General features: G+C 52.2%; 1 protein-coding gene across 1 annotated transcript in view; it reads right to left on the minus strand.

The window, feature by feature from the left end:
* Positions 1–20672, minus strand: part of ZGRF1 (zinc finger, GRF-type containing 1) — a 55045-nt gene that overhangs the window by 1706 nt on the left and 32667 nt on the right. Inside the window, exons 17-29 of the mRNA XM_014533066.1 lie at positions 20355–20551; positions 19202–19341; positions 13860–14003; positions 12409–12523; positions 11062–11321; positions 8284–8443; positions 6737–6814; positions 6391–6538; positions 4980–5107; positions 2502–2625; positions 970–1146; positions 715–849; positions 3–59 (exon numbers count right to left, since the gene is read on the minus strand). Coding sequence (XP_014388552.1) covers positions 3–59; positions 715–849; positions 970–1146; positions 2502–2625; positions 4980–5107; positions 6391–6538; positions 6737–6814; positions 8284–8443; positions 11062–11321; positions 12409–12523; positions 13860–14003; positions 19202–19341; positions 20355–20551 — 1863 coding nt within the window. The remainder of the gene's footprint in view (positions 1–2; positions 60–714; positions 850–969; positions 1147–2501; positions 2626–4979; positions 5108–6390; positions 6539–6736; positions 6815–8283; positions 8444–11061; positions 11322–12408; positions 12524–13859; positions 14004–19201; positions 19342–20354; positions 20552–20672) is intronic.

Here is a 20672-nt window from a genome sequence, read left to right on the forward strand (position 1 = left end):
ACCTGCACGGCCGCAAGCTGCGGGCGGTCCAGGTCCACGGCCCCGAGCAGGTGGCACAGCTGTGGGGAGAGACGGGTCACGCATGCAGGGACCGCAGGGACGCGGCCGAGCCCTCCCAGCGCGTCTTCACCAGAGTGGAAAGGCCACTGTCTTCTGTGACGCGCACGGCTCTGCCTGGTTCTACAGCACGTGCGCAACTAGATGACAACATCCATCGTGAAACAATGAATAATGGTTCATCTATTGCGGAAGCTCATTTGAATATGCTAATTTAGGGTTGATAAACTAATAATGAAAAGTACTAAAAAGTTAAAAATTAACAAAAATGTTATAAGTAATGGACTTACATGTACATGAATATCTGGTGTCTATTTTTATTTACTGATAAAAGGTAATAATGAGAGAACAGTTTGGGAAACAGAGATCCAATCCCATCTGTCCCAAAACACAAAGCACACACCACATTTCCTTCCCTCTAATTTGTTTATTTGCATTTTTGCCCCAACAGCTGTAAACGGAATTTCATTAAACCCTGTTAGGTTTACATTTAATTATACAGAAAAAAAGCCAGACAGACAAAACTCAGAATGCTTCTTTCTGAATGCATTAATTATGGTCCCAAAAGGTTTTAAAGCACCCAGTCAAACCCTTACAAATATAACATCAAGCGCTGTGATAGGAAATGATAGCATTTGTACGCGGTGGGACACAAACCTTGCCCAGCTGGGACTTGTACAGCGTTATCACCCCGATCATGGTGCCTGGGATTCCACCTGCAACCAGAGATCGAATCAGCATCAGGGTGAAAGCGGCTTCCGCATCATTATGAAAGCTGTTACCTCCTTCCATCTGGAACGAAAAACAGACCCAAAATTACATTTCCCAGAAAGGCGAGGAAGACGAGAACATCGCACCACCACACCACAGAGAACAGGACGGGCCGTGCTGGCCCCGCCGGACGGCACTCGCCTGCTCCTGCCCCGGGACGTTGTAGAAGCACAGGGTGGGCAGCCAGGCGAGCAGCGGGCCCCTCTCGGCCTCCGAGACGCCATTCCTCAGGCCGCCTCCGTAAAACAGGTCGTTGGCCACAGCGGCGATGGCCGGGTGACAGCGGTACTGGGTTCTCAGCAGAACTGGCTTGTGACCCTAAGAAGTTTAAATGAGGAAAAGAACTTGAAACAGCACTTTTTTCTTCAGGGAAAAAAAGGTATTTTAAAAGTTGGAAGTATTGCCATATTGTGCTCTGACTACATGAATTAGAAACACAATAGTAAATTGTTTAATTACTAAAACTATTCTCCTGGTAAATGACCACCACACCACAAAATCATAAATTATAAAACTGTCAAACCTTAACTCATGATCTAACAAGCAGGGTGAGGAAACCTTCACCTGGACCTCCCCGCTCGCCATGACCCATCCCTTCGCCCACCGGGTCCCATTGCAGACACCGCCCGCCCACCCACCAGTCAGTCAGCCTGGTACCCGATGGGCTGTCAGTGTCACGGGGCTTGTGTTCACATCACCCCGTTTTCCTAACCACGGCCCCAACGCACAAGATGCTGGCCACCTGAAGATGCCAGAGGAGCCATAAAGCGCGTGCGTGTGCAGGAACAAACAGTGTACGTAGGGCTCCTGTCGCAGCTGCAGGCCTCCCTGGGGTCTGGGCGTACCCCTTGGATAAGGGCGACCATCACTGAACAGTACGGACACGTGCGACAATGTGGAGGGGCCTCAAGGACGTGCTGAGCGGAAGAAGCCAGACCCAGGAGGCACCCGTGTATTGTTGAAGCTGATGGTGTGAGGGTGGTGAGTGTGTCCACAGACAGAGCAGACGTGGGGGCCGGGCAGGAGGGAGGCGGGAGGCGGGAACGTGTTTGGGACCAGACAGGACTGGAGTGTAGTGACGGCCACTTAGGTTGAGGAGGCTAATTCTGTTACGTGAACATCACCGCAGTTACAAACAGATTAATGATTAACTTTCTACATTTTTAATGTGAAGTAGAGCTCTAAAACGGGGCATGGATAATAGATCACAGGTGTTTATTTTTATTTTAGAACAAAAGCTTTATACTTTCTTCCTACTAAATACACAGGAAAAAGGCTCATTTTATAAAGGAACACTTAAATCATGGGGTTCTACTTATCTTTAAGATGAGTGCTCTCTTTATTTTTATTTCTTTATTGTTAAATATATTTTTATTGATTTCAGAGAGGAAGGGAGAGGGAGAGATAGAAGCATCCATGATAAGAGAGAATCATGGATCGGCTGCCTCCTGCACGCCCCCCACTGGGGATTAAGCCTGAAACCCTGGCCTGTGCCCTGACGGGGAATGGAACTGTGACCTCCTGGTTCAGAGGTGGGCGAGGTGAGTGCTTTCTAAACAAGTCCAATCACAGTTCCTTTAGGGCAGGGCTCGGTCTCCTAATAGTGCCATTTCCCATCAGCCACGCCGTGTGGTCCGGGACGTGGTCATCCTGAGTCTGGCCGCAGTGCCTACCATTAAGCAGAGTCGATCGAACAGAGTTTGCTCCAACCCGTTTCCATGAGCCGCATCCGATCCCTGGATTGTGGGGGGAAGCTGCTTGGGATCCCCAACGAGAACCAGCTTCTCACACTCAAACCTAAACACAGATCCAGAAGTTAGACGGAGTGACAGGAAGCGCTGACATACACTGACTGTTTTCTAAAATGCATTTCAAAGAACCCGAGGACCACGCCGCTCCAAGGAACAAGGCTTCACGTGAGTGTATTCAAAGGCCCCGAGGCTGAGTGGAGAGACCCTCGATATAACTTTATTTTTCCACATAAGCCCTTCTTAGTGTCCCCTCCTCTGCACAGAGTCAGCATTTCACGGAACGGTGCCAGTGAGTGTATTCAAAGGCCCCGAGGCTATGAGTGGACAGACCCTCGATATAACTTTATTTTTCCACATAAGCCCTTCTTAGTGTCCCCTCCTCTGCACAGAGTCAGCATTTCACGGAACGCGCTTTGGGAAACAGTGATTTTAGAACCTGTAACTGTAGACTTAGGAGCTTTCCTTGGGAATAATTTGGTTTAAACTCCTGCAAGGAAGTAGGCTCGGGCTTAATGTCTTTCCAAACAGAAACCTGCAGTCTGTAAGGTATCAGAACCATGTCTGTGGTCACTCAGATGACCCGTCTGTCTGTCACACATATTTGGTCCCGCCCACAATTCCTGCTCACGCCCTGGAAACCCTGGGAGTTTCCCAAGTGGTGACAGGGATCAAGGTCCTCGGTTGTGTCTAAGGGACCTTAGCCGAGCACCTGAGGCGGGGCTGGTTGCCAGGGGAACTGGGGTTGGAGGGATGGAGCTTCTAGTCCCCACCCCGCCGCCCACCCCCAGGGAGTTGACTGGGTCCCCAGTGGTCAGCGAGCTCATCAGTCACGTGCAGGTGACAAACCTCCATGGAAACACGAGGGTTCAGGGCTGGGGGGTGGTGAGCGCGTGGAGGTGTGAGGAGTGGGGAGAGAGGGCTTGGAAGCTCCTGCCCTCCCCCACACCTTGTCCTGGCACCAATGCCTCTGGCTGTTCCTAGTGCCGGCCTCTCACAGTGAACTGGGGTCAGGAAACATGTTCCTCTGAGTCTGCAAATGCTCTGGCAAGTTAGTGGAACCCAAGGAGATGAAGGGAACCTCTGGTTATGGCCAGTCGGTCAGAAGACCAGGTACCAGCCCAGGCCTGGGACGGGCACTGAATGGGAGGGTCGCGGGAACCTCCGTCTGCACCCAGTTGGTCAGCAGCCCAGGCCTTGCCCTGGCGTCGGAAGGGGGTCTTGCAGGACAGCCCTCCCCTGTGGCTCTGACGCTGCCCGCGGATGAGCGTGTCAGAACTGAGGGGGGGGTTTGTCCCCCAGCTGGTGTGGGAGAACGGCTTGCTGGAGGGGTGGGGAACCCCGCACCATGTAGGAACCGGTCTGGGAACCCCTATTTCAAAACCTACATTCACATCTCAGCTCTATGACCCCCTATGTATGCACACGGCAGGTTATCTAATCTGAGCGTCGGCACTCATCAGCGACCCGGACGTGACCATGCCTGGCGTGGCTGTGGCGAGGACGTAAGAAAGCACATGGGTGATGTGTTAGTATCCAGTGTGGCTCCTCCGCCCTCTGTGCACGGCCTTAGCGCTCCTCTGCCCTGGCTCCTGGGTGGGGAGACTGACTCATCCTCCTCTGCTCAGGACAGTCCAGTGTAACAGTGAGAGCCCGGGATGCAGGAACCTAACTCATCCCAGCCAATCGTGATGCAGGAACCTGCCCATCCCAGCCAATTGTGATGCAGGAACCTGCCCATCCCAACCAATCGGGATGCAGGAACCTAACTCATCCCAGCCATCGTGATGCAGAAACCTGCCCATCCCAGCCAATGGTGATGCAGGAACCTGCCCATCCCAGCCAATCGGGATGCAGGAACCTAACTCATCCCAGCCAATGGTGATGCAGGAACCTGCCAATCCTGGCCAATGGTGACAACTGGGACCGACGCCCCCCTCACTTGGGGACAGGCTGCCAAGTCCAAGTCCTGGCCTCTTCCCGCCACCTCGGGATTCGTGAGCGAGAGATGCTTTAAAAGCACACTGCTTCAGTGGCTGAGACAGTTTAGAGTATTTCATCTTCTACATTTTAAGACAAATTGTCATTTTTTATTTATTTTTATCTACTTGATATCCTTCCATCATCTAAAAACTATCTTCAGAAACTAAACATGGGAGTGAGATGAGGAGGCAACTGAAGCAGAGCCTAGAGCCGGGTTCCCAGATGGCGGCGAGAGGCACCTTCCACAGTGAGCAGCCGAGGGAGCTAGGGGTCCTCCGGGGGTCTACATGCCCCCGAACAAAGCGCTGGCACATGAGCCCCCCAAGCCCCCCCCCGTTCTTGAAAACGTCAGTCTAGCACTGGAATTGCCAAGGTTCCACCGGAGCCTGGGAGGAGTGACGAGCCGTGCCCTGCAGTTACCTCGCGATGGGGAGGAGGGAGGCGGGCTCGGTCATCTGGCTGCTCTCGTCCAGCACCACCACGGGGAACCGCAGGCCGGCCATGCAGGGGAACGGGCAGGCCGCGCAGGTGGCGCCCACCACGCGGACCTGGGCACAGGGATGTGAGAGTCGTCAGCTACTTAGAAAACAAGAGCCTGCAGGTGGGATCAGCACTGAAGGCGGGAGCCCTGCGATCAGAGCCCACAGGCCACTGTGTCCAGTTGCCACTGTCCCCCGAGAAGTGGGAGCCACGGGCACAGCGACCGAAGCCAGCCGACTGCAGTGAAGGCTCACTCGGACACCCACAGGAAGCCACGGTGCCAGGATCTTAGATGTCAGGGGTCACACGCACGTTTTATCCTCTCGCTGAGGCTGAGTAAACGGATGCCCTGGGCACGCGGGCGAACGGACCGCTCACCTCAAGCACACGCCCAACTTGACGCGCCAAGGAAAAGCCGCTGACTCATGCCCACAGCAGTATGGCCCGAGCACTGCTGGTCGTGAGTTTATGTCAACCTCACAGACTTAGATATTCCACCAGAATGCCATTATTCCCCAGGCAAAAAGCCTGATCAGAGCCGGTATTTAATCTCTGGGTCTAAATATAACGAAGAGGAAATCAACACATTTTCTAATTGGATGTGGTCACTGGCCTCCATCAGCGGGAGTAAGAGGAACCTGAGGTTTCTGTAAACTCAGACCAGGGTCAGGCTGGTCCCTCCCCGCCCAGCAGGTCCCTCCCCCTCCCAGCAGGTCCCTCCCCGCCCCAGCGGGTCCCTCCCCTGCCCCAGCGGGTCCCTCACCTGCCCCAGCGGGTCCCTCACCTGCCCCAGCGGGTCCCTCCCCTGCCCCAGCGGGTCCCTCACCTGCCCCAGCGGGTCCCTCACCTGCCCCAGCGGGTCCCTCCCCTGCCCCAGCGGGTCCCTCACCTGCCCCAGCGGGTCCCTCACCTGCCCCAGCGGGTCCCTCCCCTGCCCCAGCGGGTCCCTCACCTGCCCCAGCGGGTCCCTCACCTGCCCCAGCGGGTCCCTCCCCTGCCCCAGCGGGTCCCTCACCTGCCCCAGCGGGTCCCTCACCTGCCCCAGCGGGTCCCTCCCCTGCCCCAGCGGGTCCCTCACCTGCCCCAGCGGGTCCCTCACCTGCCCCAGCGGGTCCCTCCCCTGCCCCAGCGGGTCCCTCACCTGCCCCAGCGGGTCCCTCACCTGCCCCAGCGGGTCCCTCCCCTGCCCCAGCGGGTCCCTCACCTGCCCCAGCGGGTCCCTCACCTGCCCCAGCGGGTCCCTCCCCTGCCCCAGCGGGTCCCTCACCTGCCCCAGCGGGTCCCTCACCTGCCCCAGCGGGTCCCTCCCCTGCCCCAGCGGGTCCCTCACCTGCCCCAGCGGGTCCCTCACCTGCCCCAGGAGGGTCCTGTTGGTCCCCAGTTTATGCTGCTCGATGCCTCTCCTCACGTAGACTCTTTCCATGGGAGTCAGGTCTTCGTTCATCAGCGCCTGGAGTTCTTTCAGTTGCTCACTGGCATTTTCTGAGCCAGCGTGCAAGCTAAGAAAGAACGACATAAAATACCTTCTTCGCTCCATTTCCAAAACATTACAAAAAAGTTAAAAACAGACTTCCTAAGTTAACCAGGAAAAAGACAAAGCTTTCTCTATTCTTCCTCAGAAAACACCTGAGGGAGGAGGTCTGTAAGGCTGCTGTGTTCTGAGAGTACTCTCTGGCTCTGGAATCACGATTTCTTACCTGTAAGGTAAGACCGGCTTGGCGATCTTCCTAACGCTCCCAACTCTGACAAACTTGTCAAATCCAAGACTGAGGAGCCTTTAAACAAAACAGCACAAGACAGTTCCACGTAATATTTACGTTAATAACATTACTTTTGTGTAACAGCATCTTTTGGTTTTGTAATTCAATGTGAAATGCTTACATTCAATGTAAATGCAATGTGGCTGAGAGTTATAATAGAAGGCATTTGCTAGAGCCTTTAACATACACTCTCACGCAGGGAGCTCATGACCGTGACTCAGAGAGCCTTCGTGAAGGGCAGGCTCGCAGTTTATTCCTGCCTGTGGTTCCAGGCCGAGGACGTTTCCCTCAGAGAAAATCAGAATCGGAGACAAAGACTTACGTCTGAGGGTCCAGGCCACCACGTTACTTATAATGGGGACACTTGGTGAACTGACTATTGCTTAAAGGATGATCTAAGCAAGTCACTGCATGTAGCAGACCCATCAAAAGTACGTTTTCTAAGATTTAAAAGCAAGACACAAATACATACTGATCATACCAAGTCTGGAAAACAAAATGAGTGTATGTATAAAACATCTGTAAGGAAATACATTATCTGTACAGGCTGTACATTTTTACCATAAAGTTAAGTTTTTAAGTCTACATTTATACATAGGAATTACTTCTCCTAATCGAACTTTTTATTGATGCTGACATTCAGATCATTAAACGCTGGTGACCCTCACGTGGTCTCTTGTTTGGTTTCAGTGGAACCGTAAACAACCCCGAGCACCTGCAGCACAGGCCCTGCTCCTGCTTCCTCAGAGCCTCTCTCGGGACCAGAGGCGTAACTCGAGCTGCTCAGCTCTGCACCGTCAGCTCACACACCTGCACTGCAGCTCCTCCGGTCACAGACCCGGAGCGGAGGGCTTTCACTCCCGGCACCGGAGCCCGCACAGGCATCGAGTCTGCGCTGGTTCCCGCGGGGCCTCGAGTCCTATGGAGGGGCAGGGGTGTCCCAAGGGAGCCCAAACCGGCATCACGTCTGCGCTGGTTCCCGCGGGGCCCCGAGTCCTATGGAGGGGCAGGGGTGTCCCGAGGGAGCCCGCACAGGCAGCAGTCTGGGCTGTCGGAGGAACAGGAGCGTGGGGACCCACGAGTTTACGACATGACAAGCAGTGGGCAGGCTCTCTGTCCTGGAGGGAGGCCCCAGCTCCTCAGTCAGGGTGCGGGCGGCTGGCACGACCCTGAGCCAAGGCCTGCCTGGGGTGAGGGAGGGCAGGGCCCCGAGCCCACCTCTCAGGCATGTGCCTCCTGCTGTGCTCGTTTCCACATAAGTGGATATCCTGTCCTTGTGCCAAGGCTGTCAGGTTTGAAATCTGATCTCCTACGACTTACAAGCGAGGAAGGTAGCCGGTTACTGTCTCATGGATATGGCTCGAGTCAGAGACAGAGGCCTCACACCTGGGCCCAAGAAGATGGCCCCTCTCAACAAGGGACCTCAGTGAACCACGAGCCAGGACCTGCACCACCAGCTCCTGACGCTCACGTGTCACACCCACCCGAGGAGGACTCTGTCCACAGCCACGTTAGTGGACGAAGAAACCAGCACTTTCCACGGCCGTGCACGTCCCGCTGCGGGAGCCTCGCCTTTTTCAAACAGCTGCACCAGAAACAGAATCACCACCGCCAGCAAGTAGCTCTTTCCTGCTCCAAAAACTCCTAGTTTGGAAGGAAGGGAAAAACAAGGGCGGCATCATCAGTACATTTCTGAAAGCACAAGAAACAATGTCACCATCTCCCTCTCCTTCATTTAACTAAGTCATTACAAGACCATGAGCAGAGCGCCCAGGATGTGCTCAGCACCAGGATAAATAGATGAACAACCAAGACCTCTTAGAGCAGTGGTTCTCAGCCTTCCTAACGCCGCGGCCCTTGAATACAGTTCCTCATGTTGTGCTGACCCCCAACCATAACATTATTTTCGTTGCTACTTCATAACTGTAATGTTGCTACTGTTATGAATCGTCATGTAAATATCTGATATGCAGGATTTATTTTCATTGTTACAAATTGAACATAATGAAAGCACAGTGATCAATCACAAAAACAATATGTAATTATATGTGTTTTCTGATGGTCTTAGGCGACCCCTGTGAAAGGGTCGTTCGACCCCCAAAGGGGTCGCGACCCACAGGTTGAGAACCGCTGTCTTAGCGGTTTAGGAAGGCAGCAGGGAAGGCACAGTAAGAACAGGACACGTGGGGGGAAGTGGCCGAAGGGGTCAGATGGTGTGAGGGGAGGACACTGGCCTCTGCACAGACGGCGTTACCACCCGTGCACCCGGGACTGTCGTGCTGTTCCCGTTGCCCCAATACAGTCAGTGAACAGTGAACGTGGTGAGGACGCTGGGACTGCGTCCGAGAAGGAGCCCCGCTCGGATCGGGTGGAGGTGGGAACGCTTCCGACAAACAAGCGGAACGAAGGTGACCAGAGGAAGACAAGGTCCCTCCAGCAGAGGCTGGAGAAGCTCGCAGGCCGGAGGCGAGGCTGAGAGGGAGGCGAGGGCAAGTCCCAGAGCTCTGCTCGCTGTCGGGGAAATGAATTTTGTCCTGGAGACGGGCAAGTCCCTGACGGATCTTAAGCAGGAAACTGACTTACTCAGAGTGTTTTGGTAAAACTAGTTGAGCGGAACTATGAAGTGTGAATCCTGAGAAAGAAAACAGCTACTAAGAAGTGCTCCTGGCGGCCAACTGGCTCAGAAAATGAAAAGAAAGAAAGAAAAGAGCCTGGCAGCCATTTCTACAGGGGCCTCGCATGCAACCTGCCCTTCGGGGAGCAGCCGCCCGGGACCGCCTGCCTGCACTGCCTGCCTGCACTGCCCGCCTGCCTGCCTGGCCCTGCATCTGCGCCAGCCCTCAGGAAGTTCTTCCTGGCGTCCATTTCAACCAATAGGACTGAGGCTCTCCCCATCCAATCAGAGCTGAGCAGCTCTGATCAACCAGTGTGGCTCTACCCTGACCCATCAGGACAGTGCCTCTTGGACCAATCACACTTTGAGGACTTGGAGTCCTCATTTGCATAAGAACGAATCAATCAGGGGCCAGGGGTGGGGGTTCTGTCCAGGAAGTCACTTCCCCTCTGGCTCTGGGAGCCCCTTTCCCTTTCCACCCAGCGCTGACCAGTGGCCCTGGCTGAGCCGAACCAGACGATGCCTCAGGGAGCAGAGCAGCCGCTCCCGAGGGCCTGGCCCAGGGCTGCCTCAGGGTCACTGTCCTCACAGCCGATCTGTATAGCCATTGAGCTGTTTTCCCCGAAGAAAGTCTCCTTCTCCGCCGCACCCCAAAGTGGGGATTCCTGTCGGCGCTGAATTGGTGCCGACGACCATGGGTTGACAGAGGGTGAAACTCACGGTGAACCGATTCGAGCAGCGTGAGGCGACCATGGCAATGACATGCCCTCTTTACCAGGCGCCTCCCACATGCCAGGACGGGCCACGCCTTTACCTCAGTCAGCAGGTCAATCCTCCATCCCATGAGGCAGAGGCTCGTACTGGCCCGTGTGGAGTAGGAGGCAAAGCTGCGAGGGGAGTAACCTGCCCAGTCGCAGCGCTAAGACGTGACGGAGCTGGGGCGGAGTCCAGGATTCCAGCTCCAGGGCCCGGCTCACCCCTAGAACGTGGAGGAGGTGGAGGCTTGGATGGAGGGGTGCACGTGACCTGGTGGGAATCGCCATAGAGACAGAAACCACACATCCCAGCGACTCGCCTGATGGGGCGGGATGCACAGGAAGGAGGGTTTCGAGAAAGTCACTTCATCCGAGAGAAAGACTCCCTTAGGGTGAACCCCAGGGGTCACCTTGGTTAACAGGGTGAACGTGACAAACCTTCAGAACGGGACAGGAAGTCGATCACTTCGGGGTGCAGTCTGAGAGGGAAGGGGTTAAGGGCGGGGGCGGGGCCCGCATGGCCAGGAAGGAGGAAGGTTTGGGACAGCTGCTGGGAGGATGGGGAGTGAGCTGACAGTTCACAACGGCTTTGCTCATCAAAACTGACGCCCACCATGACAGCCGCACGCTGGCATCGCTGACGGCTCTGGGCCGATGCTGGGTCAAACCCGAATACGCCAGTGATGGGCACAGGCCACTGGTGCCCATGCTGCTCTCACAGCCTCTAAAGTGGGTCCCAACATCTGAGTCCTCCTGGCATCGCACTGACTAGAAGGGGCCGAGGAGCAGACCAAGTCACAGAGACTCGTATGCAACCAGGTGCTGGCCAGGTGCTGGGTTGCAGGGGGTTCCCCACAACCAGGTGTTGCCTGGCACCCTCCCCCGACCCTCACCGTGGACGATGGTGATGGGGAGGGGGCAGGGGGGCAGCCCCTTCCCCTCCTCAGCAGGCCCGCGCGACGCCACCATGCGCGCTATCTGGGTGAGAGCGGAAGCCTGGTCCTCGTTCAGCCGGTGGGCCTGGATGAAGGCTCTGGCCAACTGCAGGGCTGCTCCGGGGCCGGGCAGCTCACAGTGCGTGTGGGCACTGGAGAAGGCGGGCGGGACGAATTTTCTCCTATCCACACTCTTACTAACTGTAGCTGACGAAGGCCTAGTGAAAGGAGCAATACAATCACAGAAAAATGAGGGGCTTCTGAAACAGGGGAGTCGACCTGTTTATAACTTAACCTTCACTTACGAGCACCTCAGAGAATGTCCTTTTGTGAGCACCAGTGAGAAAAGAACTAACATTTGTTGAACACCTACTACGTGCAGACACTGTGCTGAGTCCTGCACATCATCTTTATTGGGATTTTCACAACACTAGGAAGCAGCTAATCTACCCAAACAGAGACACAAAAATATTAAATGTTTCTCCCATAAGTACCCAGCTACTAAGTGGTGTTGGACACAGAGCCCAGGCCTTACTATGCAAACTGGCTCAGGAAATTACTAGAGCCTCTACGTCAAGTAAAACTGTCAGAGATAAGTTGGCTTTAGTATATAAAGACTGAGTTCATTTCCAAGTAGAAAAATAACATATTGAAAGTACATAGACTTTTTTTAACCCAAGACTTCATTGTGGTAAAAAGAATGAAACCAAACAGACCATAACATTCCCAATTTGAAACTAGTTTTGTCATTTTAATTTAATAAAATATCACTTCCAATTTTTTTAAAGGAGTTATAGTACTTGGGAAATTAAAAATGAGATAAAGATTATGTCAAAAATAAATCTAGTAGCAATATACATACTGGATTCAAACTGTAAAATAATTACAGTGGGGACTTATGAGTGTCCCAACTAACGAGTTTTTTGAGATACCAGCTGTCTCTCGGCCGATTTTTTGCATTGAGTTGATAGAGTAATTTGAGTTAACAGCTCCTTAACGAGCTCGGTCTCAGAACGAATTAAACTTGTAAGTCAAGGCCCCACTGTACTTAAAAGTTTGGCCCGGCTGGTGTAGCTCAGTGGCTGAGTCGATTCCGGGTCAGGGCACAGGCCCGGGCTGTGGGCTCATCCCCAGTGTAGGGCGTGCAGGAGGCAGCCGATCCATGTTTCTCTCTCATCATTGATGTTTCCCTCCTTCTCTTCCCCCTTCCATCTCCTAGTCTCTGAAAGACAGTTACAATTTTGCTGCAAAATGGGATGTACTTTTGCTGGGTATCCCCGGCCCGCCCGCAGGGGAAGGACTTACATGGCCAACAGGTGCTGCGTCAGAGGCAGGGTCGCGGGGTTGAAGTGCTCCTGCATGTTTTTCAGGGTGGTCAGCTCCGTGCTGGCATTGCAGACCCACAGCGCGTGGACGACCGCTGCGGAGAGGGCGTGGAGAGGAGCGTCAGTGCCCACGACCAAGACCGTGAGCACCTTAGGGAGTGTCCACGCAGCTCAGAGCCGGCGCTGGACCAGCCCCAGGCTGCAGCAAGCCCTCGGCACCCGCGCCTCCGTCCTGCCGTCTGCACAGGCACACTGTGTGTGGGTCCGTGCCTGTGCCCGGAGGGGCGTGGACAGACGGACAGACACTGTGGAGTCACGTGGGTGACATGCGCAGCCACCAGTCAGCACCCGCCCTGTACCTGCAGCATCTGTGTCATTTCTGAGCACTTTGTGGCATCTCTTCAGTTACTTCACAGAACTATATGGGAAGCAGGAGATTGGACACTGATATTGCTGAGGACTCTGAAGTGACCAGTGTTCACTCCACTAGACAACCGGACTCCAGCTGTCTACTCAGTTCCCACAGAAAACAGGGAGTTGGCCTGGCCGGCAGCTGAGTGCTGAGTGTCGGCCTGCGCGCCAGAGCGTCTTGGGTTCCCTTCCCGGTCAAGGGCACGTGCCTGGGCTGCAGGTTCCATCCCGCCCCCGTGGGGTGGGTGCGGGCGGCAACCAATCCATGTGTCCCTCACGCTGATGTTTCTCTCTCACTTTCTGTCCCCCCCCTTGCACTCTCTCTATAAATCAATGGAAAAAACATCCTCGGGTGAGGATTCACACACACACACGCTAAAACGTGTATGAAACACTTGAATGAGTCATTCAATGTTGTGTCTTTAATTAGTTAGGGCCGAATCCCGGACATCGGAAATTATCCCAGAGCTGCCGAGCGGGAGGCGCCCGGGTTCACGAACGAGTGGCACTGGCCCTTCAGTGAAGGAGGCTGGCGGCCCGGCCTCACCAGGAGCTTCCCAGGCCGAGGACAACCTCCCTCCACATGAAACACCCTCCGCTCAGCTGCTCTCAAATCCCTGCAAATCTGAGAACTTCTCGTTGTGAAAGTAAATGATGTGTTTACCACGTGCCCTACTAGCGTGAGAAACCAAGGGAACTCAGTGAACCACGAGAATAGGACTTAATACAGAAATTATGTGACAAAATTCCTATTTAGAAATCAGGTACATGTGTGTAAATTCCACCCCAACAAAGCACCGAAGTGAGGGCCAGGATGTTGTGGGTCGACAGCCCTCTGGGATTGAACTGCAGAAACATTCCCATTGCCAGCTGGCACACACGTTTCCAGGGACACAGCCCAGGGAGAAGTGGGTGCTTTTTCTCGGCTTTCATCGAAGAACCCACACAAGCCGGCACTCCTGCTCGCAGCGCGCCTCACGCTGTCCTCTCACTGATAACAGGCGGCCTGGCGATACTCACTGTCCGTGGGCCACCGGGAGGGGAAGTAGCCTTTCAGAGGGAGCAGCTCCACCTCGTTGGCGGACGACGGCCCGAAGAAGGCGCTGCAGGCGATGAAGGTGTCCAGCTCGAAGTCCAGGGTTTTGGAGACCACCCACAGGTCGTCTGAAAACAGACATGGCGAGGGCTCGGGACTATGCTCAATCCAGAGCTACTCGGATTTCCTAGGTGCCTAGTCCTACATTATTTCTCAAAAAACAAAACTGGTTATTGTCATCTGCAAGATTCCACCCAAATGAGGACCTGAACATCTCCATGTTTTTAACTAGATTACTTCCATGGTTTTAAAGTTATTTTATCATTATAAAAAAGTGTAAATAAAGCAGACAACATCTAACTCATCTCTTCTAGAACAGCCTTACAGCTACATCAGACTTTCCCCAGGTAGACTATAAGTCTAGAGCAGCGATTTCCAACCTTCTTCATCTCATGGCACACAAAAACTAGTTACTAAGATTCTATGTGGCACACACAAAATATATTTTTTGCTGATCTCACACAAAAAAATAGGTTACAATTTTAAATCATTCACACTGGATGGCTACTGTTGGTTGGCTGTTGTCAATTTTTATCTGACAATCTGAGGGAGAGGTCAGGGCCCCTGACTCAACAGGCAGGAACTGCATGTTTGAACATTCTTGCGGCACACGGGTTGAACATCGCTGGTCTAGAGAGATGTTCTGCCGTACAGTGGTGCCCATGTCAGAAAAGGCTGGCAGTCCATGGACGGAAGGCAGTCCCTCCCCAGACCCCCGCTGGCCTGAGGCTGCGCAGAGGAACAGTGTGCCTTCTCCATATAGAGCCTGCCCCCCCCTCCCCAGCGCACACTGCGGCCCGAGGCCAGCAGGACCCCGCACGCCACCTGAGCACAATGTCTGCCACCAGCAGAGTGGATGCCTGCAGAGTCGACGGTAGCCCTGGCCGTGGCTCAGGTGGCTGAGCGTCACCCTGTGCCCTGAAAGGGCACCTATTCCATTCCTGGTCAGGGCACACACCCAGGTGGCGGGTTCGATCCCCATCGGCGTGCGCACGGGAGGCAACCGATGAATGTTTCTCTCTCACATCCATGTTTTTTTTCCTTGCTCTCTACTCTAAATCAATAAAAACATATTTTTTAAAGAAAGTTAAAAAAGAGTCAACTGTATTTGTCTTTTTTTAAACTGCTTTTGTTCTAAAACTTATTTATACCAGTTGTATCTGTTGTTATAATCACATAACTTAATCATGTATTATTTCAACCATTATGAATATGAAGAAAAAAACTGTTTAAGAAAAACCTAAGGGAACAATTTAGAAAACTTAATTTAAAGGATTTGCTAAAGAAAGGGACCCAAAACACAAAAACTGCTTCTGACTCAAGTACAGAGGAGCTCAGTGTAAAGCATGAGAAAAGAGAGCGAACAAATGTAAATCGCTCTCCACTCAGACTCTCCGAGGTGCCCGCGTCCTTGCCCAGGTGACGGGTCAGACGGCACGTTCGCGGGCGGCGCCCTGTGGGGATGGTTCATACGAGGACGATGAACGGATCTCCGATCAAAACCCACATTCTGAACAAAAGCCCGGACTCTGTCAAAGCTCATTACATAAAACTGTCCGTGTATTTTAGGATCAAATGCTAACGGCTCATCTGCATTATCTATAACCCGACTCCAAACAACCTGTACAGCTAACCGGCCCAGACGAGCCTCACCGGCCTCAGGGGAGACGGCCGACGCACAGCAGCACACGCAGGGCTCGCAGTCCTGGGCTGGGACTGCTCAGCCGGCGCTTTCCAAGCCTGTCCAGCCCCTGGCCTCCTTCGCTCTACCTTCACTCGTACCGATGGCCCGAGAACTATCATTCTAGTAAATATGTGTAGGAAACTATTTAGAAAAAGCTGAGCTACAGCACAGGATATTTTATACCTAATTTATTTAAAAGCGTTTACCAATTGAGGTAACACATCTAAACAACTTATTCCCATTTGCTAATGTTTACTTTCTTCAACATTTGCCACAATTTGCAGGAAGATGCCTAACTCACGACAGCTGGCAGCAGTGTGCTCCCGCTCTGTTCTCCTCGACCCACTGCCCTGACCGTACAGAACAGGGCCGCGCGGAGGCCACCCCTTCCGAGAAGGGAGGTTCTGATGGAATGGTAAGATCTACGAAGCCTGGGAACTACTAATCCCTGCAGATGACAGGAATTCTGGGTGGAAAAAGAAAAGACAGAATTTTCTCGGGGGACTTCAGGAAACCCCCAAGCTTGGCAGCCACAGGAAGCCCTGGCTGTGGGTGCAGGAAGGGGTGGGGCATCACTCCTGAGACTGAAACTGGGCATGTGACCCTCAACACAGAGGCTCAGGGCGACTCCAAGGGCCGGGACCAGGAGGCTCTGAGTGAGCAGGGTGGCCACGGGCATGAGTCCTGGGCACCATGACCAGGGAGCAGTCAGTCATCGCAGGTCTCGATCGACGGCGGTTTGTTGTTAGGAAGACACAATAGCTACGTTACATTCTGGGCCAACAGACATTGCAAGTGTCAGGTAGGTATTATCACAATTGTTCTCTGAACAGAGACGTTAAGTAAATTATCCACAGACAGGGGCCATCACGGAGGCCGGGGACGGAGCCGACTCCCTGAGCCACGGGAGCACCGAGCCCGGCCAGCCTCCCCCGATGCTGCCAGAGAACAGCTGAAACCCCAGGGGAAGCGGGTCTCAGGCCAAAACAATGACCCACTGACGGGACACAAAGACTTGCATAGAAAACACTGGGCCTCAGAGCCCTTCAGAAAGGAGGCACCGGACAGATGGACAAAGAAGGTGGTGAGCCTGGGAAAGAGGGGAGAAGTACGGGGAGCAGCAGTGCAAATGGAGCAAGAAACACTGAAGAGGACGTGAACAGTGTTCGTTTGGGACAATGTGGCAGTTAAAGTAATAATCAATGGGATACATAGAGAATGGATACGTTAGAAAATAAGCAATTTAGAAGGAAGACAGAAAACCCAGACAATATAAGAGAAATGTGAAGCGATTTAGAGATGACATTCAGAAGTGCTGACATCTGAATAATAAAAGTCCTAGTGAAATAAATAAAAACAAGAGGGAAATTACCTGCAGAAATAATGGAGATCCATTTCCCAGAACTAAAAACACAACGTTTCCCAATACGTGCAGGCACACCGGGCCTCACCCTGCACTTCAGGTTCAGTGATGATGCCATGAAGGCGCAGCACGAAGTGACTCCGGGAGCCAAGATACCGGCACAGAAACCAGGAAATCATTCAAAAGAAAAACAGCCACGATGGAGCCTGGACCCGAAGCCGTGGCCGTTCCGAACCCCCCACCTAAGCCTTGGGCAGGACTCCGAGTTCCCTCTAAAGCCCAGAAGGCACCGCTGACCCAGAAAGGGAAGAGTGGCATCACACAAAGAGGAGTCCGACAGCTCACGTGGGTGACAGAGACGGAGGAGGGCCGGGAGGGGAGGGTGCTGGTGACAGCAGAGGAAAGGCCAACGGGCCTCCCTGTCTGAGGACAGTGACCGTGGTGACAATGTCTTCACTGGGAACGGCAGACAGACATGAGAAAGGAAAGCAGTTGCCAGTTTTCTGTTTTGGAACAAAAATCCCCCTAAAAAGTGTTCCCTGAAGGAGACACACTTGAAACCCGTCAGGTATAAGAAATGACCAAACAAGCCAGCGAAGAGGCGAGGGAGTTGGCTCAGAGCCTGTCCACTCACACGATCTAAAAGCTCGAGAAGAAACCGGAGAACAGGCTCCGAAAGCAAAGCCCAGGTTTTCAGGGGAAGGAACCTCAACCCAAGCGCCAGTCACCCAGAGCAGAGAGGCCCGGGCACTCAGAACAGACGCAGCCGCTCTGCCTCCTGGGACCGGCAGGAGGCGCGAGGGACGGCATCCGGACGCGCTGTTCCCAGGGAAAAGCCACGTGATGACTGAGCTTTTCCATCGAAGAATTCTTGTTCTGCCTTTGTTTGTTTTTTAACCAGCCCATGATTTAAACTCGTATAAATTTTTCTTTTGAAAAATTATTTTCAAAAGAATAAATCTCTTTTGAGGATAGAAATATTTTACTCTTTAAAGCTACTCATGTCTTAAAAATATATATACTTAATTAATTTCAGAGAGGGAGGAGAGAGAAACATCAATGTGAGAGAGAAACACCTATCGGTTTTGCCTTCTGCACACAACCCACTGGGCACTGGGGATCGAACCCGCAACCTGGGCGGGTGCCCTGACTTGGAAGCGAGGCAGTGCATGGGTCGACGCTCAACCAACTGAGCCACCTGGCCAGGCAGGCCTGTTGTTGTCTGTTTCCTTTTTAAGTTTGTTCAAGTTAGGGTTACATAACTTTCCCATAAGCCAACTTCATAAATTGATTTTTTCCATTGCCCTTTTCATTAAATTCATTGGGAGTAGCATTGGTTACATAAATTGATTTTTAAAAATATGCCCAGACTGTTCCCTTTATAAAAGAATTATGAGGTTATGCCGAAACCGGTTTGGCTCAGTGGATAGAGCGTCGGCTTGCGGACTGAAAGGTCCCAGGTTCGATTCCGGTCAAGGGCATGTGTTATAATTCTCAGATTTCCTCATTTGTACTTATCATGAAGCGAATTAGGTCTGTGTTTCTTTGCCTTGAAAATAAATGTTGAGATACATTTAAAATAATAATGGAATAAGAGGAAATTGTAGCTTTTTAAAATAGATCATCTTTGCTAAAAATTGTGAGCAAAACTAAGATTAAGATAGTAATGTTTATTATGAGTATACAGATAATAAATTATACAACTAAATATTAATTTTTATTATAGTTTTAAATATTTGTACTTTTTGACTGTTTTAGTTTTCCAGGACAATTTTGGATTTCTGAGTTATATTCCAATTATTTAGGCAACATACATTGTTTAAATGTAGCAACACAACCAAAAATTGGTTTTATATTTCAGTGCATATAAATATTTCTGTTAAACCAGAATGTACAACATCTAATTACGCGGCTACGTGCGCTTAGAGACATTTTGAGGAGCCGTAGGTTGGGATTCAGGTGAGCAAACTGTGTGTGTGTCGGGGGCGGGGGGATATGCCCCCGGACAGCCGAGGTGGCTCACTGAGGCAGGGACTGCGCTACGCGTCCTAGTCCTGCTCGTGAAAGGAAACGGGACTTCGGTCCCTTCCACAGTCACCCCCGCTGCTCTGTGGGAAAGTAAAGGTTCTTGGTCAGTTAAGTAAAAGTAACAACATTTGAAAGATAAATACAGAGCGAGTTCACAGAGCCTGAGGCATCGACCGATCACGCCAACCTACCTTTGCTATAAGCCGAAGAACTTTCCTTCCGACTCAGCTTGAGATACAGTTTGCTTTTAGGCTCAGGATACAATTCAGGGTGCACGGTCGTAAACTTCTTTAGTTTGCCATACTGTTTTCTTTGAAAATCAAATCCTTTTCTGCAAAATGAGTAAAAAACAAAAATGAATTTGAATATTAAGGTACAAATTTTTTGTTAATTGAAATATAATTGGCACATACTTTATATTAGCTTCAGGTGTACATCGCAGTAATTCTAATAGACAGTGAAATGACAACTACGGTAAGTCTAGTTAACATACGTAGTTACAAATTTTTTTCTTGTGATGAGAACTTTTAAGATTTATCCTTAGCAACTTTTAAACAGACTATATACAGTATTGCTAACCATCGTCACCATGCTGTACGTGACACCCCCAGGACTAACTTATTTCATAGCTGCAAGTCTGAAGGCACAACTGTTTTTAAAATACAGCAGGTAAGGACCAGGATGTGTGTGCTCATGCTTTCACACACACACAAAATAAAAACATACCGCGTCAAAGGAAGGAACCAGCAGCCCTCACGGAATTATCACTGTTTTAAGAGACTGAGATAGAAACAGTATCTCAGCACCGAAGGAGCTGCTGTAACTGTAAAGGGGATAACAAGTTGGGCCCTGATCTCCACCTCTTAGAGGTGATACGGTGGCTGAATAGACACGCACAGTGCTCAGCTGAGTGCCGGCACCTGGGAGCTCCCAGTGCACGCTGTGCTTTAAGTTCTCATGCACGTGCTCAGTACAGCTCCCTTCTGGGCAGTCCTACTGCTACGAAACGTGTTTCCAAACGCAGCGCTTGTTACCTGCAGTCCGGGCTGTGGCAGCCACCACCATGACCCTGCCCTCACCAAAGCCGTGCCTGTGGCACTTCGGTGGGGTTGCCCTTGGGATTGGGATTGTGCATAAAAATGATGAGAAAATGGCGTTCCTGCAGCTGCCTGGCAGTGCTGACACTGCTTGGTGCAGAGAGGGGCCCACACGGCTTTAGGGACCTGCTCCCCTCTCAGCAGGACACACCCAGGTGAGCTTCCAGGGCCCGGATCTCCCCGGCCTCTCCCAGGACTTCGGCGCCTGCCTTCTGACTGATCAGGACACTGTGTGATCAGCACTCACCTCACCGAGAGCTGGCATTCCTCGTAGACGGGGACGTTCTGGCTTCTCAGGTACAAGCCAATGCTCTTCACATCACTTAACACCAGGGCGGGCGGAGAGTCCTCCTGTGTGACGTGTCCCGGGGCCACCTCTTCAAGCCACTTAAAGAAGTTACACCTGTCCGCTCTGGGTGCGTCACAGGCGTAGAAGAGACGGCCCTAAGGAGATCATACAATTCAGCGAGAAAAAGTGTTTCTACTTTATACTGATTTTTTAAAAGGAAAGTCCTTTTTAAAAAATTCATTGATTGAGAGAGAGCGGAAGGGCGGGGGGGGCGGG

Source organism: Myotis brandtii, unplaced genomic scaffold (genome assembly GCF_000412655.1).
Source record: "Myotis brandtii unplaced genomic scaffold, ASM41265v1 scaffold932, whole genome shotgun sequence".
NCBI classification, from domain to species: Eukaryota; Metazoa; Chordata; class Mammalia; order Chiroptera; family Vespertilionidae; genus Myotis; species Myotis brandtii.